We start from the raw sequence: 22738 nt of genomic DNA, 5'->3' as shown, positions 1-22738 counted from the left end.
AGAAAGTAGGAACAGAAAATTAACCTCTGGTTTAAGTCATCTTTAGTTTCACTAAAATGAAAACTGTGGCAGTTTCCCAGAATACTATTATTTGATAAGACCCCAAAGAAAAGATATACAGGTAATGCAAAAGTCAAGAATTAAGTTATTGTTTTAAAGGTCAGGAGAGGGAGTAAACAGAAACCTAAATTAAAGGGAAGAAATTTTTTAAGGGGGGGAGGGGCAGAAGAGAGAGGGAAAATCTTAAGCGGACTCCCCACCCAGCGCTACACCTGACATTGGGGCTCAATCTCACAACCCTGAGATTATTACTTGAGCTGAAATCAAGAGTTGGACACTTAACTGACTAAGCAACCCAGAGACCCCAAGGAGGAAAAATATTTTTAATTAATATAATCACAATAAATTATGAACATACATTATTCCTTACCCTTAGCAAAAATAAGACTAACCATGAAACAAAATATAAAATCTAATAAAATGCATTCAGGGTCAAATAAGTTTAAAAACAATACTAATTAGTTTTAGGTCAAATGATCCATTTTCCTTATGCCAGAAACAGTCAACTTGCATAACCATTCCACCCTAAATTAAAAAGCCTAACAGGATGCCTGGATGGCTCACAGTTGGTTAAGCGTCTGCCACTGGCTCAGGTCATGAGACCAGGGTCCTGGAATCACGCCATGCCCCTCTCCTGCTTATTCTCACTCTCTCTCAAATAAATAAATAAAACCTCCAAAAAAAAAGCGTAACAATCCCTTAGTTATCTTGGAGGTAAATAAAACCAAGATAAACATTAAAACATTAAAGGCTGTTGAAAGTATCCAACTGTATTCTCAGTTGGATTATTTCACAAAATAACCTTCAGCTGGAAAAGTATAAAATTTGTCTAAGGTTGACTGCTGAAAAATGATAGCAGGCCCAATTCCAGGTACAAAAGATATGCTCAACTGCCTTTGAACACTCTTTGAGGATGAATAAAGACAGTTCACTTCTTTTTTAAAAGAGTACGCTACTTTTCTTTTAAAAGAAATAACAAACCAAACCAGATTTGCTTTTAATGGTGAGGACTTAGGGTATAATAATATTTTATTATAGTAAGGATTCCTGCTTAGAAATATGTAGATAATAGAAGATATAAGAATGGAAAGAGAGCCCGCAATGTAATGCTACTACAGTAAAAATTCTGAATTAACTATTAGGCAAGAGAAAAACTGCTATTAATTTATACCTGGCATTTATTATCTTCCCTTTTTATACATTTTTCAAAGAAGCTGCTGCTAAATCTAAAGTAATAGAGTTGAGTATACTATATACCCCTCATAGGGTACAGTTTTACGTACCTGGCTTAGCTTTATCATTTAATATCTTAAGAACTTAAAACATATATGCCAATTAAAAATGGATGTCAAATCAAATCCTAAAACATGTACATATATAAACATATATAACAAGTTTTTTTTTATTGTTAAGAATGGTACCTAAGAATTATAGGTGGAACTTGTTTCCTTTTGCTTTGTTTTATACACTTAAATAATTTGCAACGAACAGTTTGTATAATAAAAAATTGAAATTTCATACTATAGAAGATAGTAAGAATGACAGATTTCAGGATATTGCCAGGACTTTAACTATAATAATCCTTGAACAGAAATCTATACCGTCCTATACCAGGACAAGATATCCTAAAGCAGAAAACCCCCAATTTTCTACACAACAAATTTAGTATTCATCCATCCCAAATTTCTATGACAGATTACATTTTCCAAAGACGGCTACATTTGCAGTTCTACATACTCTTCTACCATGTGACCTTGACACTGCCCCATGAAGAACTAGTCCAATTCCCCTGCAACTGTGTTCAGTGGGCTTCCACCAACAGACCACATGGAAGCAATCCTGTAAACTTCCAAGGCTATTATCATAAAAGCAATATATCTCTGTTCTGTTTGCTAGTCACTAAAAACACTCATGTTTGGAGCCCCAAGATATCCTGTAAGAAGTCCAATAACCCTGAGGTTGCCAAGCTATGAGGAAGCCAAGCCAATGAAGAGGCCTTATGTAAGATTAGCAACACTAGTATTAGAATCATTCTAACCCAGGGATCAGACATGTGAGTGAACAAGCCTTAGGTCTTCCCGCCGGGGGCCCCAGGAATCACAGAGCAGAGATACCAACTCCACTGTGTGGCTGTCTGAATCCCTGACAGGCAGAGTCTCTGTGCATCAGAAAATGGAGTAAGTTTTGGAGTAATCTATCACATGGGAGTAACTGGAAAAATGGTGAAAGAGAACTCAAAAGAAAGGGAAAGCAGCTGCTACGGGAAACAGCTTCACAGTACTTAACTTCATTGAATACCATCACCAAAAACTATGCAAAGACTCTGCAGCCAAAACAAAGATTTTTTCATTAAAAACCATACATCTATTTCTTCTGCTTTTTATACTGCTGTAACAGGTTTCAAATATTTCAATCTATAATAATTTAAAAGCCATGATTTTTAAAGTGAGGGCTGCCACTGACACCACAAGAAATGAGTTTACTGTGACAGAAGAAACATGTTAAAAAATCATGATATAATTGAACAATCTCAAGGCTCTTTAACAGGGGATTTTCAAAAGCTGACCACACTTTCTTATACCTGGTGAGTTGAATTAAGGCAGCTTTAGTGATGCAATAAAAAAATGTCATTAATTACATGAATGGAAACTATGGGTCTTATCTAAAACATTTTTCTAACCATAATAAAACAAAGGTTTCAATAAAGCTTCACATTCCTCTACAGCCATTAACACTTGCTATACTACTGTTATAAATACCCTATCCCCTTATCCTGGCCCATCTTCCAAAAAGCAAGATTCTAAGTCTGGTCAAAGTTCCTAATAAATAGCCCTCATCTGAGGAAACTCAAACTTACTAATAAGACTGCAGGGACAATTAAAAAACTGTTCTATATTAAAGGACACTAGTTTTTGTTTTTATCAGTATAATACAGGATCTCCTGGTTGCTTAGGTATGTATGTCTTTTATCATCATGGAATTTGAACTAAGGGGGACCTCTGTTGCCCATTACATATAACTAGACCTGTACATAGCAGAGACCCTGTGTTGATCTACAAGCCAAAGTGTGGTCTCCAAACCAGCAATACATCAGCATCCATTAGGAACTTGTTATAAATGTAAATTCTCAAGGTGCCTGGATGTCCTGGCTCAGTTGGTGGAGATGCGACTCTGGATCTTAGGGTTGTGAGTTCAAACCCCATTGGGTATAGAGATCACTTTAAAAAAAAAATAAGTCTTAAAAAGAAATAGAAAAATGTTAAGTTCTCAGACACCACCCCAGATGCATCTGGGGATGGGACCCCACAATCTGTTTTATCAAGCCCTCTGGATGATTCTAACGTGTGCTTAAGTTTGAGAAACAGTCACCTCGATCAAATACATTGTAATTCCCTTGTAATAATCCAGTAGAAGACAGAAATAAATTGTTTTGAATCAAACATCTAATACAAATTGTGACCATAAAAATCATTATATGGCAGCCTCAATTTGGTTACTTAAAGGTTTATTTTAGCTTTAAACAAATTCAGAAAATTTGTTGAATGGTTTTCTAAACCAGTTTATGAATCTGTTTAACCTAGCCATTTACTTAAGACCCATTTATGATCTGAACACTGAAGAGTTACCATCTTCCATTCACGGTACTTTTATTAAACCATGCACTGTCCAGAAGTTCAGAGTGCTTTATAATTAAACTTACTGATAAGCGCCAAATTTCACACTAGCAACAGAAAGCCTCTTAGGACAATCAATTGGTCTAATTTTCTGCCTTTCAAAATGAGGGTGGCTTGCAATCCCAGCTCACTCCTAAACAGCTTTCAGAGATTAAAAAAAAAAAAAAGACATGGTATCCGCTCTAGTCCCAAGAGCAGATAACTCAAAGACGAATGGCACTATCATAACGGGCTTCGTTCCTATTGTCATATCCCATTCAAATGGCTTAAAGTCCAAGTAGAAAAACTCTTCATTTGGGGTTAAATTTGCAGTATGAACTGTATCAATAAGCAAATAACTTGCTTTTCACAATGACTGATCCAACATTAACTCCAATGAATGTAAAGGGGCAAGTACAGGAGCAAAGGGCTCCAGACAGCTCCAAATACAGCTTTTTTCTTCCCTAAGCTAGAACATGGCTACCTAACACCTAGAACTAACAAACTGGTCAATTACTCATAGCATCCACATAAAATGAATATTAAGTATTTTTTCTGGAAAATAGAGCTGTTTTCCTAGCATAAAAAGATATCTTCATCAGAAGTCTTATCACAATAGCAATCACCCGTAGCAAAAACCTGACCTCTTAAATTCTATCTCGAAATACCTATCTTGAAATTCAATTTAGGGTTCCTTTTCAAACTACTGAACATTCTGAGAATATTAACCATTCATTTATAGCACCACATATGAGCAAGATAAAAATACAGCCATTTCACAGATTATCTAGTCTTTAAAGGGGAACCATAGGATAGAGATGTGACTATGCCCCATAAATGTCAAAAGGCAATATGTAGGGGCACCTGAGTGGCTTAGTCAGTTGGGTGCCTACTTTCAGCTCAGGTCATGATCCCAGGGTCCTAGGATCAAGCCCCACATCAGGCTCCCTGCTGGGTATGGAGTCTGCCTCTCCTTCTCCCTCTGCCGCTTCAGCTGCTTATTTGTGTATACTCAAAAAAAAAAAAAAAAAAAGAAAGAAAGAGAAAAGGGAAAAAAAGCACAACATGGTCCTAAGAAATATTTACTCCAAGAAGTGCTGCCCAGTCCCACCCTATCTCCAGTTTGTTGCTTTTAATAGTTGACAGTATTCACTATGTGACAGACATTCAAATTTAAAGTATCAGGCAGCTAACCCTATCAGCAAGGGCTATTACCAATCATATTTCACGTAACTAGAACCTGAAAGACAGGGCAGTTAATAACTTGCCTAAGGTCATCCATCTCAGAAAAATCATCTGTGCCTCATTATGTTCCTCCTTTATGTCACTCTGGATTCTAGCCATTGCTACATCTCATTTTTGCCCTGCTGTTTTCCTCCCTTCCTTTCTCCAGAGTACTATTATACTATTGAATCACAATACAACTAGATCTTCTGTTCTTCCCTAAGATTTTTTTCATGACCACAAAAAGTTACTTTAATGAAATGGTTTTTTAAAAATTTCAGGACAGTGCTATGTGGGTGCCAGAAGATAAATATCCAAAATAGCTATCCTGAACTTTCCTTCCTTCCTCTTCTATCCAACAAATTCTATAAATGAAGAAAACATTTTAAAATTACATAATTAGAAAGAAACAGAAAAGAGAGACTCCAAAAAAACAAAAATTCTTTAACTAGACAATTATAAATAGTCACACAAGAAAGAAAACATCTGAAAACAAACTAGCTTGGCTATCCAGGAAACTATGTAACCTCTGTTCTCAAACCAATCTCCAAACTTAAACAGAAAAGTTAAAAACGAAGCCTAAAGTAACAAAAGTAGTAAGAGCACCTACCTATAAATTATTTTGTCTCCAGGCCCAATAAATCCCTTCTACAGTATTGAAAACCTACAGAAAGACAAATGCAAAACCAAAAGACAAGGATTTCTTTTCTTCTCACTTTCTAGAATCATCAGTGGCGTTTCTATATCCTATTTCAAGCTTCCAATCCCTACATTCCCTGTTCTTCACCTAGAAATATCAATTCTGACTTTGCCCACGTAATGGTGGGCAGCTGATTGCCTCCTGCTCACCCTCCACCAATTCAACCAACAATTAGTTACTAGTAAAATTCACAGGAAACAGAAAGAGATTAAGAAACAAGTTTCCAACTGTAAAAAGAAGGGTAGAGAGAACATATACTACAATCCATAGGTGATCCGTAACAGTTCTTCAAATGCTGGAAGTCTTCTCCTGTAGCAGAAGTCTGAGCTGTTCCAGAAATACGGGAAGGGTGGGTTGAGAGGTGACTCTAACATCAAGACCTTAAAGAGTTGTCCAAAAATGAAACAGACTGAGAAATGAGCATTTTACCAGGCCCTACAAGACTGATTAAGGCCGAAACTGAGTACTTGTCAAGAATTCAGGATTTCTTCAACACTAAGAGTAAGAGAATGCTAAACTAGATATTATTTAAGATCCCACTGTAAGACAGTTTTTCAAGCAAATAACTAACCAGGAGTTTAATTTGGTAAGACTTTCAGTCCCACTGAAAAGGAAAAAAAAAGGTAAAAAGTAGTCCTATAAAAATCCTTATTCCTTGTCCATGGCTGTAATTATGCAGTTAAGTCTGAATGAATGGAAGCAGCTGACCCTAGTATAATGTTGAAGAGTTCCAGCATCACCTACTTTGAATTATAGTCTTAAGAAGTCTAAAGCTTGGGCATACAAAAAACAAATGATTATTGATAATCTTAGTATCTTTTGAATTATTAGTTGTTTTAACCAAACTACTCATTAGGATGAGTCAGTACAACTGAATGATTTTATACACACTGCTGAGTTATATAAAAAGATGGGAACTGTAATTCATTTAAAATGGAGACCAAAAGGGTTTTTTTTTCAATGATTTAAAAGTGTATTTCAGTTACTTCTATGTCTAGATAACAATATTAAGGGAAATGCAATGAAATTTTTAATAATTTACAATAGTTCAAATACCAAGATTCATCTATGTCCTCCTTCCTAAGACTATTTACAAATCATGCTTATGGTACCAAGATTTTAAAATGTGCTGTATCTATGCTACTGACTTAAAAAATGAATCAAAAGAGAAGAAAATTCTTCAGGAAAAAATCCGTTTCAGTAAAACACTGCAGTAAATAGCTCTGTACAAAAAACTTTCCTCCTTCATGGATTAATCTATCTGAACAGGATTTTGTTGATGAAGCTACAAATATTTCTATATAATGAGTTAGTCAAACTAACAGTATTTATTTAGCATTTCCCATGCATAAGGCACACTGTAGTATCAATCATAGTCTCTGCCCCAGAGGAGCTTAACCACCTATTTAGGAAAACACAAAAGGTAAGAACATAAGACAGTACTAAAATGTCAAGGAAGTATACAGATACAGACAGTACAGGACATTAAAGGAAACAGACTTTAGCTGAACATGGCCAAGAAGCATACCTTTGCTTTTCCTAAGGAAATATGAATTCTGAACTCTGCCCTACAGTCTCTTTCATATATGTTTTTACACTCATACTCTATCCAACAAAAGCATCAGTGTAACTAGTGCGAGAAATAAAGAACAGAAGCCAAGCAATTTACAATTCCAACTTTGGCTGTCTTCTGCTACTCCTCTCATCCTTCTCTAGTGCTACCTACAATTCATTGACCCCAGAAAAAGGGACCTATTACTAAAAGATATCCAGAATCTTGAAATACAAGAATTAAGATGGAAAGGATAACTTTCCCTCCTCCAACTTCCTTCCACTGGTAATGCTTTTCCCAAATTATCTGGTCTACAATCATATCAAGCCTGAGTCCAGAGGGGCAAATGCGGGTTCAGGGCTTAACTATGCATAGACACTTCAGAATTTAGACTTTAAAAATTCATTCCATTACAACAATACAGATGTCCCAATAATACCTGATACAATGGGACTTTACCTATACTATTATTCTCAAGACCCCATTTATCTGAACAGCCTTCAAACACAAATTTAACAAGGTATTAATAAAGGTTAAACAACAAAGATATAAAAAAGCTTTGTCCTTTTGCTTTCACAGCTTTTTAAAACAGAGGAACTCTAATTAAAAGATTTAATGTAAAAAGCCTCACTTGGTTCTAAAGGATCAGTTTAAATATGAAAAATTACTTATGTTGCAGAGCATTACAAATTCTAATTACCCTCATAATTCAAGAGACCTTGGAATTCACTCATTCTAAACTAGGTCATTTTACCTGAGCACCTCAATTTACTTTCTGTAAAATGAATTCCACCAAATCCTAAAATTACTTTAAGGTGTTATATCTTAGATTCTATCAACAATATAGTAATAAAATTAACACCATGTTGTTATAATTTTAATATTTGAAAGTAATCTTTAAAGATGAAACAGTACTAATCTTCCTAAATGTAAACTAAATATTAAATACATAAAATGACAAATTGTATGTTTAATCTCTAAGTCACACAAAATGTCTTTGGACAGAAATATCTGCCACATGGGAATCATCTAGAGTAAAATAACATGCTCAGGTTAAACCAATTCATCCTCATTACAATACTTGGAATTCTACTCATGCAAGAAAAAGATACCCGTATTATCACATGAGGAAATTAACGTCTTTTCCTTTTTAAATTTAAATTTTAAATACTTTTCTCTCTCTCCCTCTCTCTCTCTCTCTCACACACACACACACACACACACACACACACAACACACCCAGTAAGGCAGAGAGAAGCAAATAAAGGATTACAAATGCATTTTTTCCCGTTAACAAGGTGAATGCAAAACAAAGTAATCTTGCCCTCTGCATTGCAGAGAAATACTTCATGCAACCAATGCGAGAAGCGAATACATCAGAGATTTTTAACTCTGTCAAGAAAAACTTTAGGTGTTAGCCCCAAGAAAGATTTTACTTACAAAATAGTTAAGAATGTTTTTATTTCAAAATACTTAACAGAAATTCTGTACAACAGCTGCACTGAATATCCTAAGTAGAGACACACTGCAGTGCTCTGCAAAGAAATGTTTTCTCTAACAATGACAGCATCCTTTTTCTGTATATTTACTGAAAAGATATAAAGAGCAAAAGGACTTTAGGGAGTAGTATGTAAAACAGTTAAGTACACTTTGGCTATCACTTATGGTCACATATTGGTTACAAAGTTGTCAAGCTGTCTTGCAATAGAACACTTGGTTAATCTCTCACCTACCAAAATCACTAGTGTCTAAACCTTTTATATTTCCAAGAAGCATAAAATTTTAAAATGTCATCTATTAAAACATCCTTTACTCTACATTAAACTGATTGCATCTTACCATATAAATGAGCTCTCTCTTCAATTAAAATTAAGGCTTGGTTTCAAAGTACCATCTTGCATAGCCTAGAACCCAATTCTATACCAACAAACTGACCAGGCAATCAGTCAATTGATTATTACTTATAAAAGTTCAAAGATCTATCTGCAAAATAATGAAGTTTTGCACTTCATTCTTTAGATTACAGCTACATTTCTTCTCTTTGCTAAATACACACTTAGTATCTATAAGCCCAAATTTCAAAAACTACCAGGCCATTTAGTTGCATTACATAGAAGGATCATATTTCATTAAAGCATGCATTTTCACTGAACAGATGCTTAGCTTTCCTCTCATGGCTCAACTTATTAGAAAATTAATGAATAACTCTATATTTTATATGAAATGCAGTATTATTGCAATTCTCCAACTCTTAAAGTAACACTACATATCTGGTATTTATTTTGGTCAGGATACTGGATTTTAGAATCCATTAAAAAAAGAGATTCTGTCCAGAAGACTTATGAATAAGTCAAGTCTGAAATACAGCTCAAATATAAGTTGCTATGTGGACTGACATAAAAGGAAATCCAGGTATAAATATCATCTTACTTTACTGCACAAGGATTTTCACAAAGGTTCAAAACTGATTTGTAAAGTAAATCCTATTTTAGGTGTTTTAGAAATGCTCACTCACTACCGAAAAATCAGTTAAATCCTTTCATACAGTAAATCCTCTAGATATAGAATACAATTTAAATTAGAAACTGAATGTTTAGAGAAAAATCCAAATGCCCTGAGTTTCTCAAAAAGTAAAACTTAATTTCAATAGTAATTAAGTCACAACATCAGTACTGCCAAGACTTACTATTTAACAAGTAGGTAGCTCATTCTGTGAGTTATTAAAAAAACCTCATGTAACTGTAATTTGATCCAAAACACTGAGAAGATGTGGGGGGGGGGGGACATGAAATACTTTTTGTTACTTTGTGTAGTCCTCCCCCCCCCTCCACTCCACCCCAATACAAGAAATTTTTCAGTACTTACTAGCCTAGTCTATTATCTCTGTAATAATAGTTACATTACTTTCCCCTGTATAAGGGGGGGCTGGGGGGCGGGCGTTAGGCAATATATATATAATATAAATCCATACACATGAGTGACCTGTCACTGCCAGGTCCTCATAGAGCTTATAAACTGAACTCCCATTCGTATCTGGAGCACTAGACTCAGTCACCTCACAACTAAACTGGCTGTTAATCCAGTGCCTGCCTTTAACTAAGAACTTTGAAAAATTATTTTTGAGTCATTAAAAAATATATATCTATATTCAAATATCTGTATTTACAGTATTACATCATTACTATTTACCTTTTGATTCTTATCCTAAAAGAAAACAGGCATTTCCTAAGAATTTTGGAAATTAAGCCACTCAGGTATCAACCAAATTGACAGGATTGTTTATTGCAGTAAGATGTTTTAAAAAGATACCTAAGTCTCAAGTTCAAATAGAGTAGCAAAAACTAAATCAGAGGGCATACTCAGAAGATACTAGCCTTGGGCAGGCTAATTCCATTACATATTTAAATGTAGCTACTTCACAAGTAAAATACTTTTTGTTTTATTGCTACTGATAAATCTAGTATTTTCATTTATAATAAACCACACTTGCTTATCAAAATATCACCAATAAGGTAGGCATTTACAAGCAGTGCATCTCTTGATTTCTAAAATCTAATTCTAATAAAATCGAAGAAATTCAAGTAAAATCCCCAGTAAGAAAAATGAGACAGATTAGTATAGATTAGTATAGAATCTAAAGATGTTTTAAAACTCCCAAGAAATAGAAAATAAATCCTAGAACAAGCAATTAAAATAATTATGGCCTACACCATTTTCTTCAAGTTATTTGTTATGGCCCAAATTTTAGCTAAATAAGTCTCAGCATCTTAAGTAACACTGTTAGGTAGGTGGCTAAATAAACATTTTTAAATGACTTCGTCAAAATTCAAAATGTTATAATAAATATGTTTTACTAAAAGCAAACAAGAGGAAGTCATCTAAGCAAAGTTCTTATTTTTAAGGTAAAAGGCAAAAAGTTTGCAGAACAGTCACAGATGTAATTACCCTATTTTTTGTTCTGATTTGCTTCTTCCTTTCCACCTCCAGTCTTACTGAAGGTTGAATTATTCACTCTACCGAGACCCTTTCTCTACATACATACACATCCATACACACATACACACCCACACATACACACACACACAAGTGTCGCTCTCAACAGAGTTGGTACACTGTCCTGCACTGAGAGCATAAAACAAAAGACCTACTTGAAGATCAACCTCACGGTGTGACCTAGAATGCCAACTTGAATCCAAAAAATTGTGGGTGTGGCTCGACTGCTTTTTGGAGTGGGGGGCGACGAAGGCCAGCCGGGGCGGCTGCCTGGTCTCTGCCCTCCCCCTCTGCTTTCGCTTTGTGCTCACAATGCAGCTCCTGTAAAGCGCTTCCCTCTCCTCGCAGCCGCCGCCATGTTAGACGCTCTCTCCATGTGCCCAGAGACCTGGCGATCCCCTCGGTCTAACAGGGACCCACGCCCCCCAACGAATCTCAATCGTGGTAGTCTCCCTCCCATCCCTCTTTACAGTCCGGGTGGGGCAAAGAGCCGCTGCAGAAAATCTTCCCGGGGTCAAGTTGAGCGTGAGGCTCAGGGGACACCTAGACAATTGAAACAAAGAAGGAAACGTGGGGGCGCCCATCAGACGGGGGCGGGGGGTGGGCAGCAAATCGAAGCCCCACTCCAAAGGGGCCTGACAGAGAACCAATTCTAGATGAAGGTCCTAAACACACTTGCCCCTCCCGAGAGGAGACACTGAACAGGCCTCGAGTATACGGTAACGGAGCGGACCAGCCCCGTGGCGACACAACGTAGGCCGCCCCAACTCCACGAGGCTGTCGGTTGAGCCCTCAGTCCCCTCACCGGGACCCCTTCATTTCTCCCCGCTGGCCCTCTGTCAAAGAAATCGGGCCTCGGTGAGAGAGAGGGGCATCACTCAGTTCAGCCTGGCGACAGGGACAGCCCCCAGCCCTCACGCATCCCACTCCCAAAGGCCAAAAGCCTGGCCCACCGCCGGAGGAGTAATAAAGCGGCCCGGGCGGCGGGGGCGGGGGGGCGGTGGGAGCGCCGCGTCCGGGTCAGGTGACAAGCACCTCCCCTAGGAACCCGTTTTCTGGGCTCCAAGCTCCGTTGACTGAGCAGGCCGGGCGTGGGGGGTGGGGGTGAGTGGAGGGGATGTGCCAGGGACGGGCAGAGGGCAGGCCCCGGCAGTCAGGGTCGGAGCATCCAACCCTCCCATCCCCGCCAACTCCTGGCACCTTTTTCTTCTCCAGGTTCCGAAGTTTCTTGTCGATCACCCCGAGGATCTGCTTCATGGCCTCGGTCTGGACAGCACCGGTGCCGGTTGCGGGGTGCTGGGAAGCCGGCGCAGCTGCCCCGGCCCCCGCCTCACTCCCGGAGGAACCCGACGGGGGTGGCGGTCCGGACGACTTGCTGCCGCTTCCGCTGTGGCTGGTGGCCGAGGGCATCTTTAGACCGTGAGAGGAGAGAAGAAAAAGCGGGAGGAAGGAGGACAAGAGCGGCGAGTCAGGCGGCGGACGGGGCGAGACGCGGGACAAAACGCGCAGCCGGCGGGAGCCTGCGCGAGCGGGTGGGGGTGGGGATGGGGCCGGCGCGCGCCGCGAGGGCAGGAAGAGACCGAGGACGCGCGCGCGACCCGCCAGCGGGGCGCCCGGCCCGGCCTCGCGCCGCCCCCCGCCCCGCCCCTCCCCCGCGCGGGCCGCCGGCTCGGCCTACCCGCCCCGGGGTACCGAGGCTCGCGCCGGGGGCGGGGCCTCGCAGTGCCGGCCGCCAACGGCCAGTGCAACGGTCCCCGGGCCGGCACTCGTCACCTGGCGGAGAAGGGAGGGAGGAGAGGTCGGGGCTAGAAGGCGGAGAAGGGTGGAGAAGGGCGGAGAAGGGCACTGGTAATAACCGGGGTGGGGGGGTTGGGGGGAGGGGAGACTTGGGGAGCAAGCCCCTCGAGAAGGTCCAGCCGATCCGGAGGTAAAGGACACTCGGGCCAGCAGCCCTCTTCCCGGTCAGCGCCTCGGTCCGGGTGGCGCTCACCGTGCGCGCGCGGAGGCCGCTGGAGATCCCGAGTGGGCGGCTGAGGGGGCAAGGGTGGCTGTGCGTTCCGGGCAGTGTCGTGCGCTCCGTGGGCGCAGGCCGCTTCGCCCTATCCCCGCAGCACCGAGAGCCGCTGCTAGTGAGGCGGAGAGCCGAGAGCGGGAGGGACTTAGCCAGCCGGCCCTCTGGGGCGGAGGGGGCGGGAGAAGCTGCGGGAGGGGGCCTTCGCGGCCGCTCGGGCTGCCCAGCGCGAACGCCTGCGGGGAAGGGCCCACCGGGCCTCCTACCGCGCTGCTCTAGCTTATGTCGTTGGGGGGCGGCCGCTAAGCGTAGGTCTGGACGGCCCCGGCGGTGCTGCAGGAGCGGCGCCTTGAGTTTGGAGCGAAATCGAGGCTAGGGTCCTTCAGGCAAAGTCGCTTGACATCCAAACGGGGACAATAGGTGTCAAGCAGCTGGATCGGAGCTGGCGTCTGCCCTGTAAAGAGCCCTTGGCGGGGGGTGGGGAGGCTGGGGGGGAGGGGGGTTGGTGGGGGGCAAAGGTTTCTGCAAGCAAGGGGTGCGTGGGGTGGGTAGTGCAATCCCAGCTTCTAGAAATCCTTCTGTGTATAGAGCAATCACACTCTCACATCCCAAAAGGTCTTTTCAAAAAAGACAGTTCGCTGCTTTCCCCACAAAACAATCACCGGGTAGGTAACCTAGGAGTCCTCTGTAGAACGCGCTGGAAATGAGCAAGATGGGTGGCTTATTAAAAATCTTAAAACTCTGGATTCGGGTTAAAAATCATCTGTCTTAAAATGACACTTATCCAATAAACCCGTATAGTACAAATTAGAATGTTTTTGTTTCGAATTTACCTAATACTCTTTAATAAGAGAATGGTGAATGGATACAAAACAATTTTTTTTTTCCTCCAAGAGAATTATTCCGGTCCTGTAATTAAACTAGGGGCGGGATGGGTGTGGACAGGGAACAGACAAGACAAGTGCTGGAAGAAAATGTATTAAAGGAACATAATCTGAGAGATCTCAGCCACATAATGTGTGACAACAGCAAATGACCAATTTATAATTTAAATTCTCTGAAGAAGGGTTTTGAAGAGGATTGTAGCAAACACCACTATTCTCTAGGGAATAAAATGAGTAATTCTGGCTGGCAACAGTGTATCCTGAGGGAGGCTAGGAAAACGACTGCAGCCTCCAGGCTCAAGATACTCCAGTTAGCGGCAAAGTATGTTAGCTATTTGTTCAAATATTTATTGAGCACCTTAGTATGTGTTAGGAACTCTTTAATGCTAGGGATTGTGACCAAAACAAAATTATCTTTGTGGGATTTCGTTTTAAGTGAGGAAAAGAAAAGTAAATGTCAGATAGTGAAATGGTACAGAAGAAAAAAACAAACAAGGTTGTCAGGAAAAGCCTTACTGGCACTTGAGGCAAAGAAGGGTGTGAGGCCAAGCTTTTATCTTGGAGGAAGAATTTTCCAGGTAGAGGAAACACCCAAGTTTCAGGATCTGAGATGGGAGTGTGCTCGGTGGGTTCAAGAACAGCAAGCAGGCCACAGTGACTAAAGCAGAGAGTAGGAGATGAGGTCAAAGACAAAAAAGAGGTATACAGTGTTTTGAAGCCTGCCAGGCCATGGTAAGGACTTTGTCCTTTGCCAAGTGAAATGGGTAGCACCGCATACATAGTTTCAATTTTAAGCAGGGGCGTGACAGGGTCACCCTGGGTTTTAAAGAAATCCTCTCACTGCTGTGTAAAGAATTTACCATGTGTGTGGATTAAGAGGGAGAGTGGGGCAAGAGGAGAAGCTGGAAGCCCAACAAGGAAGCTGTTGAAATAATATGGCCCAGAGATGGGGGTGGCCAAGGACAGGGTGTTACAGTGAAGGTGGTGACTGGTGGCTGGATGCTTTGCATATTATAGAACCAACAGTATTTGCTAACAAATTGTAAGGTGTGAAGAGAAGTCATAGTTGACCTAAGGTTATCCAAGACTGAAGCACTTGTACTGTGCTACACCTAGAGGCTAGAAGGGAAGATTAGAATCCTTTAGCCCCTTGTATGTCTTAAGTGTGCTCACCCTGGCCACCATCACCCTCAAAACCTCGGGCCTTATCCTGGACCTACTGTGTGAATCTGCATTTTAACAAGATCCTCAGCTGATCTGTGTGCACACAGAAGTTTGAAAAAGTCACTGCTTTATTCCTTAGAACTTGACCAATGTCAAGATCATGTCATATTCTACTAGATAAATTCTCCCCAGAAATTCCAGGGGTGGAGCCCAGCACCCTGTTTTTGTTTTTGCTTTTTTAAACCCCCTTCTGGTGATTCTAAAGTATGGAAACCAATGATTTGGAGACCGGTAATGAAGGATTCAGGTTTGAGCTGAAGAGGTCTTGTGTGAAAGAGAGGCCTCTTGTGCCTTTCATGGGCACATGATACAGTAACAGGTATGGAAGCATAAAGACCCACAGCTAAGTTAGGCTGTTCTTCCAGGAAAAGGGAAAGATTATGGAGAGGGAGCAGGAAAGATGACAACACAGGTGACAAAAGATCTCACTTGGGGGGCCATCTCACAGCCCCAGTATATCAAAATAGGCTAAGTTACGCTGCAGTAACAATCCTAAAAGGTCTGTGACAAAAGGGAGGTCTACAAACTATAGTCCCAGGGTCAAGTGGCCTTTTTGTAAAGCTTTTTAAAGGGTTGCAGCCCCATCCACGTATATCTTTTCTAGGGCTGCTTTCATGCCACAGCAGAGCAGAGTTGAATAGTAGTGAGAGAGACAGTCTGGTGTACAAAACCTAAAATACTCATACCAGAAGAAGCCAATTTTCTGCTAAAAACAAATATGTATCCACCATGGTTCAGCAGAGGGCTATGTCCACTGTAGTCAGTAGATTGAGGCTGATGAAGAAGCCATATCTCATGTGCTGCTGGTCATAAGGAAAGCAAAGTAGGGAGTATCTTTGATCAATAGCCCAGTCTTGCCACCTGTGTGCTCACACCCCATTGGCCAGAAAGAATCACATGATCCCACAACCAAGAGGTGCTACCCTATCAAATGCCTTGCAGGAAGCCCGATGAACCAGAAATGTTTGGTGAATGTGCATACCTGTCCATGCTGTCACTTCCTACAATACAGTGACCCCAATCCCATTTCCTTGGGTTTCAGACATTTTCATAGTTGTGCATTCAGGTCAGCAAGTCCAGGAAGACCAATACATCTTAAAGCAAATCAATGTCTTTAGTCTGACTTCCTCCCCAGTTCAATGCCATGGTCCCAGCTAACCAAATTTGTCTATTTCCTACTTGACAGGACTGAAGCTATGTTTATGTGGATTTTTAATCCTTTATTTTTATTTATTATTATTATTATTATTTTCTAATCCAAAGCCATGCAGTAGCTTGGGGGCATTGTGTCACTAAAGAAACAAGAAAAAGTAAATCAGTGGGAGCAAACCACTGGGAGAGCAAACCAGTGGGAGAGCAGCATATGTCTATACAGGTATACTTTGGAGATACTCCGCATTCAGTTCCAGACCACCACAATAAAGCAAATATTGCAATAAAGCAAGTTACATGAATGTTTTGGTTTCCCAGTGCATATAAAAGTTTTGTTAACACTATACTGTAGTCTATTAAGTGTGCAGTAATAGGTCTAAAACATAATGTATGTTCCTTAATTTAAAAATATTGTTGAAAAATGCAAATTGTCATCTGAGCTTTGAGCAAGTCACTATCATTGATCACAGAACAGAACACGATAGCAAATATAATGTTGAAAAAGTTTGAAATGCTGAGAATTACCAAGTAGTGACAGAGACAGACACAAAGAAGATGCTGTTTGCTCGACACAGGGTTGCCACAAACCTTCAATTTAAAAAAAAAAACTCAGTATTTGCAAAGCACAATAAAATGAGATATGCTTGTAAATGGAAAACACTCTAAAAAAGTTGGTTTTAAAGTTATAGTCAAGGGGCGCCTGGGTAGCTCAGTGGGTTAAAGCCTCTGTCTTCGGCTCAGGTCATGATCCCAGGGTCCTTGGATCGAGCCCCTCATCGGGCTCTCTGCTCAGCGGGGAGCCTGCTTCCCCCCCCCCCCCGCCTGCCCCTCTGCCTACTTGTGATCTCTGTCAAATAAATAAATAAAATCTTTATTTAAAAAAAAGTTATAGTCAATATTAACGTATTTTGGGGGGTGCCTGTGTGGCTCAGTTAAGCAGCTGCCTTCAGCTCGGGTCATAATCCCAGGTTCCTGGGGTCAAGCCCCACATTGGGCTCCCCGCTCTCCTGCTCTTCCTCCCTACTTGTACTGTCTCTCTAAATATTTGAGAGAGAGCACAAGCAGAGAGGAGGGGCAGAAGGAGGAGGAGAAACGGGCTCAATACCAGGACCCTGGGATCGTGACCTCAGCTGCAGTTAGCCACTTAACCAACTGAACCACCCAGGCACCCCTAAATGGATAAAATCTTTTTCCCAAGTTGGCATTCATTTCATTAGATCACAGCATGCTGAAGTCTTCATAGGCAAGTGAAGTGAATAATTGAACTACTTATCCTGATCATTTTGACAATATAGTCCACCTGCTTCAACTTCAATCACCCAATAAACTAATGCCAAGTTTATTTATGATAAGGAAAAGAGGGGAAATTTCATCTGAATTACATTAACTCTCTATGTCAGAGTGACAGAAACCTAGCCCAGGTATGAACTGTCCACACAGCTAAGGCTTTTAAAGCCTCTTAATTTGTTTTTCAGTCATGTTACAACAAATGAACTGTAAACATGGCTATAAGTTTTTTCCAGTTCTGCCCTTTTAAATGGTAATTCAGGATTGTAATTATTCATCCACGTGTCCTTGAGTCTCCCCACTAGACTCTGAGCCTTCCGAGAGAAGACACTGGTTTTCTTATCTCTGTGTTCTCAGAAGCAATAATATGCCTGGCACAAAATTTTTTTAAAAGATTTTATTTACTTGAGAGGGAGAGACAGAGAGAAATCAAGGAGAGACAAAGAGGGAGGAAGAAAGAATCTGAAGCAGACTCCATACTGAGCGAGGAGCCCGACATGGTGCTCCATCCCACAACCTTGAGAGCATGACCTGAGCCAAAAGCAGGAGTCACTCAACCGACTGAGCCACCCAGGTGCCCCCTGGCACAAATGTTTGGTCAATATTGCCTACTGTATTAGCATATCAGCACAGTATTGATATTATTATTATTGTTGGCCCACACTACCTCTCGCATACTGAGATAACATTCTTGTCCACTTACATTTTCATGTGTCCACCTTAATTTTAAGTTAATATCACTTTTAGAGATATGCTTCATATTTTGTAGAGGTACAATATGTCCAGAATATGTTTTTTTTGGATTTCACAAAATACTGTCATTTCTAATTAAACACTCTCAAGAAGCTACACACTATTTTCAACATAAAAGCAAAAATACTTTGACCGCAGGCATCAAAATGTTCCATAGAGTTACCATGTGAATTGTATTTTCTTCACTTAATGTTCTTCTTCAATGATTCTCAACCTGTGGCAAATTTGCTCCCCCGAGGAGATTTGACAATGTCTGGAGGTATTTTTAAGCTGTCACAGCTTGGGGGGGTGGGGGCAGGTGCTTCTGACATCTAGAGGGCAGAGGCTAAGGGTGCTTCTAATCCTGCAATTCACTGGACAGCACAGAATTATCCAGACCAAAATACTGATACTCCTGAAATCAGGCAGCTCTATTGTATGGGGCCAAAAATGTCATTTCCTCCAGTACTCCACAAGTAAAAATATTGGGATGACAATGATGGGGTGGGGGAGTCTTAAGAAAGAAAATGTGCAAGGAGGCACCTGGGTAGCTCAGTCAGTGAAGCGTTCACCTTGGGCTCAGACCATGATCCCAGAGTCCTGGGATTGAACCCTGTGGTGGGCTCCCTACTCAGCAGGGGCTTCTGCTTCTCGCTCTCCCTCTGCCCCTGCTCCTGTGCTCACTCTTTTGCTCGCTCACTCTCTCAAACAAATAAAATCTTTTAAATATAATTTTAAAAGGTTGGGGGGGGCACCTGGGTGGCTCAGTTAGGTTAAGTGACTGCCTTCAGAGGCACCTGGGTGGCTCAGTGGGTTAAAGCCTCTGCCTTCAGCTTAGGTCATGATCCCAGCATCCTGGGATCAAGCCCCACATTAGGCTCTCTGCTTCCCCCTCTCTCTGTGCCTGCCTTTCTGCCTACTTGTGATCTCGTCAAGTAAATAAAATCTTAAAAAAAAAAAAAAAAAGTGACTGCCTTCAGCTCAGGTCATGATCCTGGAATCCCAAGATCAAGTCCCAGGGCAGCCTGCTCAGCAGGGAGTCTGCATCTCCCTCTGACTTTCTCCTCTTTCATGCTCTCTTTTATTCTCTCTCTCAAATAAATAAATAAATAAAATCTTTTTTAAAAATAATATAATTTTAAAAGGGGGTACCTGGTTGACCCAGTCATTTAAGCATCTGCCTTTGGCTCTGGTCATGGTCCCAGGGTCCTGGGATTAAGACCCCACGTTGGGCTCCCTCTGACCCCTCCTCCCTGCTTGTGTTCTCTCTTTCAAATAAATAAATAAATAACGTCTTAAAAAAATTTTTTTAAAAGAAAGAAAATGTGGAAGGATGTAACACTGAACTGTAAACTGTGAGATTATCATCTCACACCTTGGCAACTGATGCACAATAATGATCTTTCTCAGGGAATATATAATATATATATTCGTTTCTTCCACTAATACTTATAACCCACTGTGAACAATAAACTGAGAAAACTTCCTCCAAAGTGACAACTTTAGAAGGAATGAAACTTTATCTCAGTTATATGCTAGGAGAACATAAGTGCAAAGGTAATTATCTTATTCAGGATTATTTCTACAATTATATAGGATATATATTATTTCAAGAATGACTTTACCACTTCACAGCAGAACTGCCCCTACATTAACAGTTTACCCTTCAGGTGTTAAGAACATTTTTTTTTTTTTCTTTTTGAGAGTCTAAGTACTTGATTTAAAAGTCTCCTAAGCATTCCATTGCTAAATTAACGACATGGAAAATGTCACTAAAAGATGTGGGTCCTGTGTTACTTTCTTTTTGTAGAAACTTCCAGTAGGTGGAGACTCTGCAAAGGGGAGAGGTATGGAAGCTCCCCCCCACCCCACCCCCATAAGACTCATGCTTTACCTGGTTTTTCTCAAAGTGGGCAAGGTCTACACCTTCCAAATCACCTGAGGCACTTGTGAGAATGAAGCTTCCTGAACTCCAACCCAGATACAGCCTCTGGAGCCCAGAATCTGAAGCTTAGTAACGTGCACTTTAAAAACCACAAACTCCCCTCTGCACATTGAAGTTTGTCAGTCTCTGCTCCACAGAAGTAGCATGCTTATTTTTGCCAGAGTAAGTACCACACATGTTCAAACAAAAATCTTTCTTCTCACGGTTACCCTCTTCTCTTTCTCCCCGGGGACGTGCTGTGAGGGATTCTTAAGTAGGGGATGTTGACAATCACCAGGTATGTGGGAAAGGACAGAAACACGTGTTGCGATTTGGGCAAGAGCAGATTCCAAGATGGGAGAGAAAATGCTGAGAGAAACAGGCTGAGGGAAGAATCCAAGCAGAGTGGCGAAGGGAAGGTAGGATAAGGGAAAGAAAGGTGACTCAGCAGATCTGCAGCGGTCTACTAATAATGTGCATTATGCCTGGATAGCTGATGGCAGGGGAAGAGGGGCAGGAACTAAGCCTGCAGACTCCGCACTCACCTGGCAGACTACTTAAGCCCCGCCCCCCAGCTCGCGGACGGTGGGGTGGGGGGCGGTTGAGGGTTTGGGGGCGCCCCCAGTACCAGCCCTTTCAAATCCCTGAAGCCTATAATTTACATTGCTGACAAGTCCTCTGGTGATGTGGGTGCTGCTCAGCTGGGAACCACATTTTGAGAAGTACAGGATTAGAGGAATTTTTAAGTTTTTAAAAAATCATTGGAGTGAGGGAAAAAAAACTAAGGGGAAGACGAAATTTTAAAAAGTAATCAAAGGTGACAGTAGTAGTCTCTAATACCATGTTTTATGCATCTTTTTTTGCTTCGTGGTTTCCTCTTCAAGAGATCAGAAGAGAAAAATAAGAGAGGACATTGATTGGGCCAGTCGTACTGGATTAAGACGTTGCTTCCAGAGGATAATGAGGGAAGAAACCAGAAAAGTTTTACCTAGGCTCTTCTTGTCTAAACCAAATGCCTGTGGCAGTACTGTCCTACTTGATCATATACTTGATCCTTTAGGACAGTATGGATTGGTTCAATGAGAGAAAAAGAAGAGGTAATAATATAGGAATAAAATACAAATCATAATTAAATATACAGTTGACCCTTGAGCAATGGGGAATTTAGGGATGCTGGCACCCTCCCCTGCATAATCAAAAATCCGTGTATATTGGGGCGCCTGGATGGCTCAGTCAAGTGTATGCCTTTGGCTCAGATCATGATCCCACTGTTAGGTCCGTTATTAAATGAAACGAGACTGAGACAAAGTGAAAGTTATTTAAAGCTTTATTTTATGGTAAGTATTAGAAGTTAGACTGATTGGTCAGGGGAGCGAGACTGAGACAAGGTGAAAGTTACACAAAGCTCTATTCTATGCTAAGCATTAGAAGTCAGACTGACCGGCCAGGGCCGTCTCCAAAGAGAGAGACCACCCCTAGCTTATAGGCTCAAGAATTGACTGACTGACCCGTCAGGGCCGCCTCCGAAGAGGGCGACCCCTCCCCATCTTACAGACTACCTTTAATAGAGCAAAAGTCTGACTCCACATAGGTGGCCAATGAGATTGTAGTCATGTTAGGTCACACGCAGGTGGCCAATTGAATTACAATTTACCCTATAGTAGCTGTTTGACCTAACCTATTACTCTGGTCAGAATTGGTGCTCAAGGTTGGCGCCCAAACACTGGGGTTTACATTCCTTGGTGGTTAGGGGAAAAGTATGTGTGTTTCTTACTGATTGGATGTCTCCACCTGGCCCGACTCGTCCTTGTATTCTGGGCTCTGTTAACAAGAACTGGCCAACCTGGCCTTGTATTCTGGGTTCTGTTATTAAGAACTAGCTGATCATATTTTACTGGTTTCCCAGTCTTGCTTCTAAGTAAGTTTCTCTGGTGGGGAGGGGAGCAGGGTCAGTTTAAGTTTTACTGCACAAACAACAAAATGGCTTTTAACCAAGATGGAGTTTCTCTGGCTAAATAGGTCCTTACACCCACGATTCAAGGGTCACCCGTATTTTTAAAAACCTTTGTTTTCTTGAAATTTGCAAGAATAATACAAGCTTATAGCAAATAGTTCAGGTAAGAAGCAAATTATGCAAAAAAGTAAGTGTAATAGTTTGAGGTATTGTATAACAGCTTTATTGAGATACAATTAACATACCATAAAATTCATCCTTTTAAGGTATACAATTCAGTGGTTTTTAGTGTATTCGTAGAGTCATGCAAGCATTACCATTATCTAATTTTAGTACATTTTTATCACCCCCCAAAGTAACACGTACCTATGAGCAATTACGCCTCATT

General features: G+C 41.2%; 1 protein-coding gene across 1 annotated transcript in view; it reads right to left on the bottom strand.

Moving 5' to 3' along the window:
• CAPRIN1 (cell cycle associated protein 1) overlaps positions 1-13314 on the bottom strand; it is a 38464-nt gene extending 25150 nt beyond the window's left edge. The window contains exons 1-2 of the mRNA XM_044259054.1: positions 13173-13314; positions 12383-12592 (exon numbers count right to left, since the gene is read on the bottom strand). Of these exons, the coding sequence (XP_044114989.1) occupies positions 12383-12592 (210 nt within the window). The 5' untranslated portion in view covers positions 13173-13314. The remainder of the gene's footprint in view (positions 1-12382; positions 12593-13172) is intronic.
• Positions 13315-22738: the final 9424 nt, after the last annotated feature.

This window comes from Neovison vison, chromosome 7 (genome assembly GCF_020171115.1).
Source record: "Neovison vison isolate M4711 chromosome 7, ASM_NN_V1, whole genome shotgun sequence".
Lineage (NCBI taxonomy): Eukaryota > Metazoa > Chordata > Mammalia > Carnivora > Mustelidae > Neogale > Neogale vison.
Note: the sequence above shows the minus strand (reverse complement) of the source record. Positions and strands in the feature narration are given on the sequence as shown.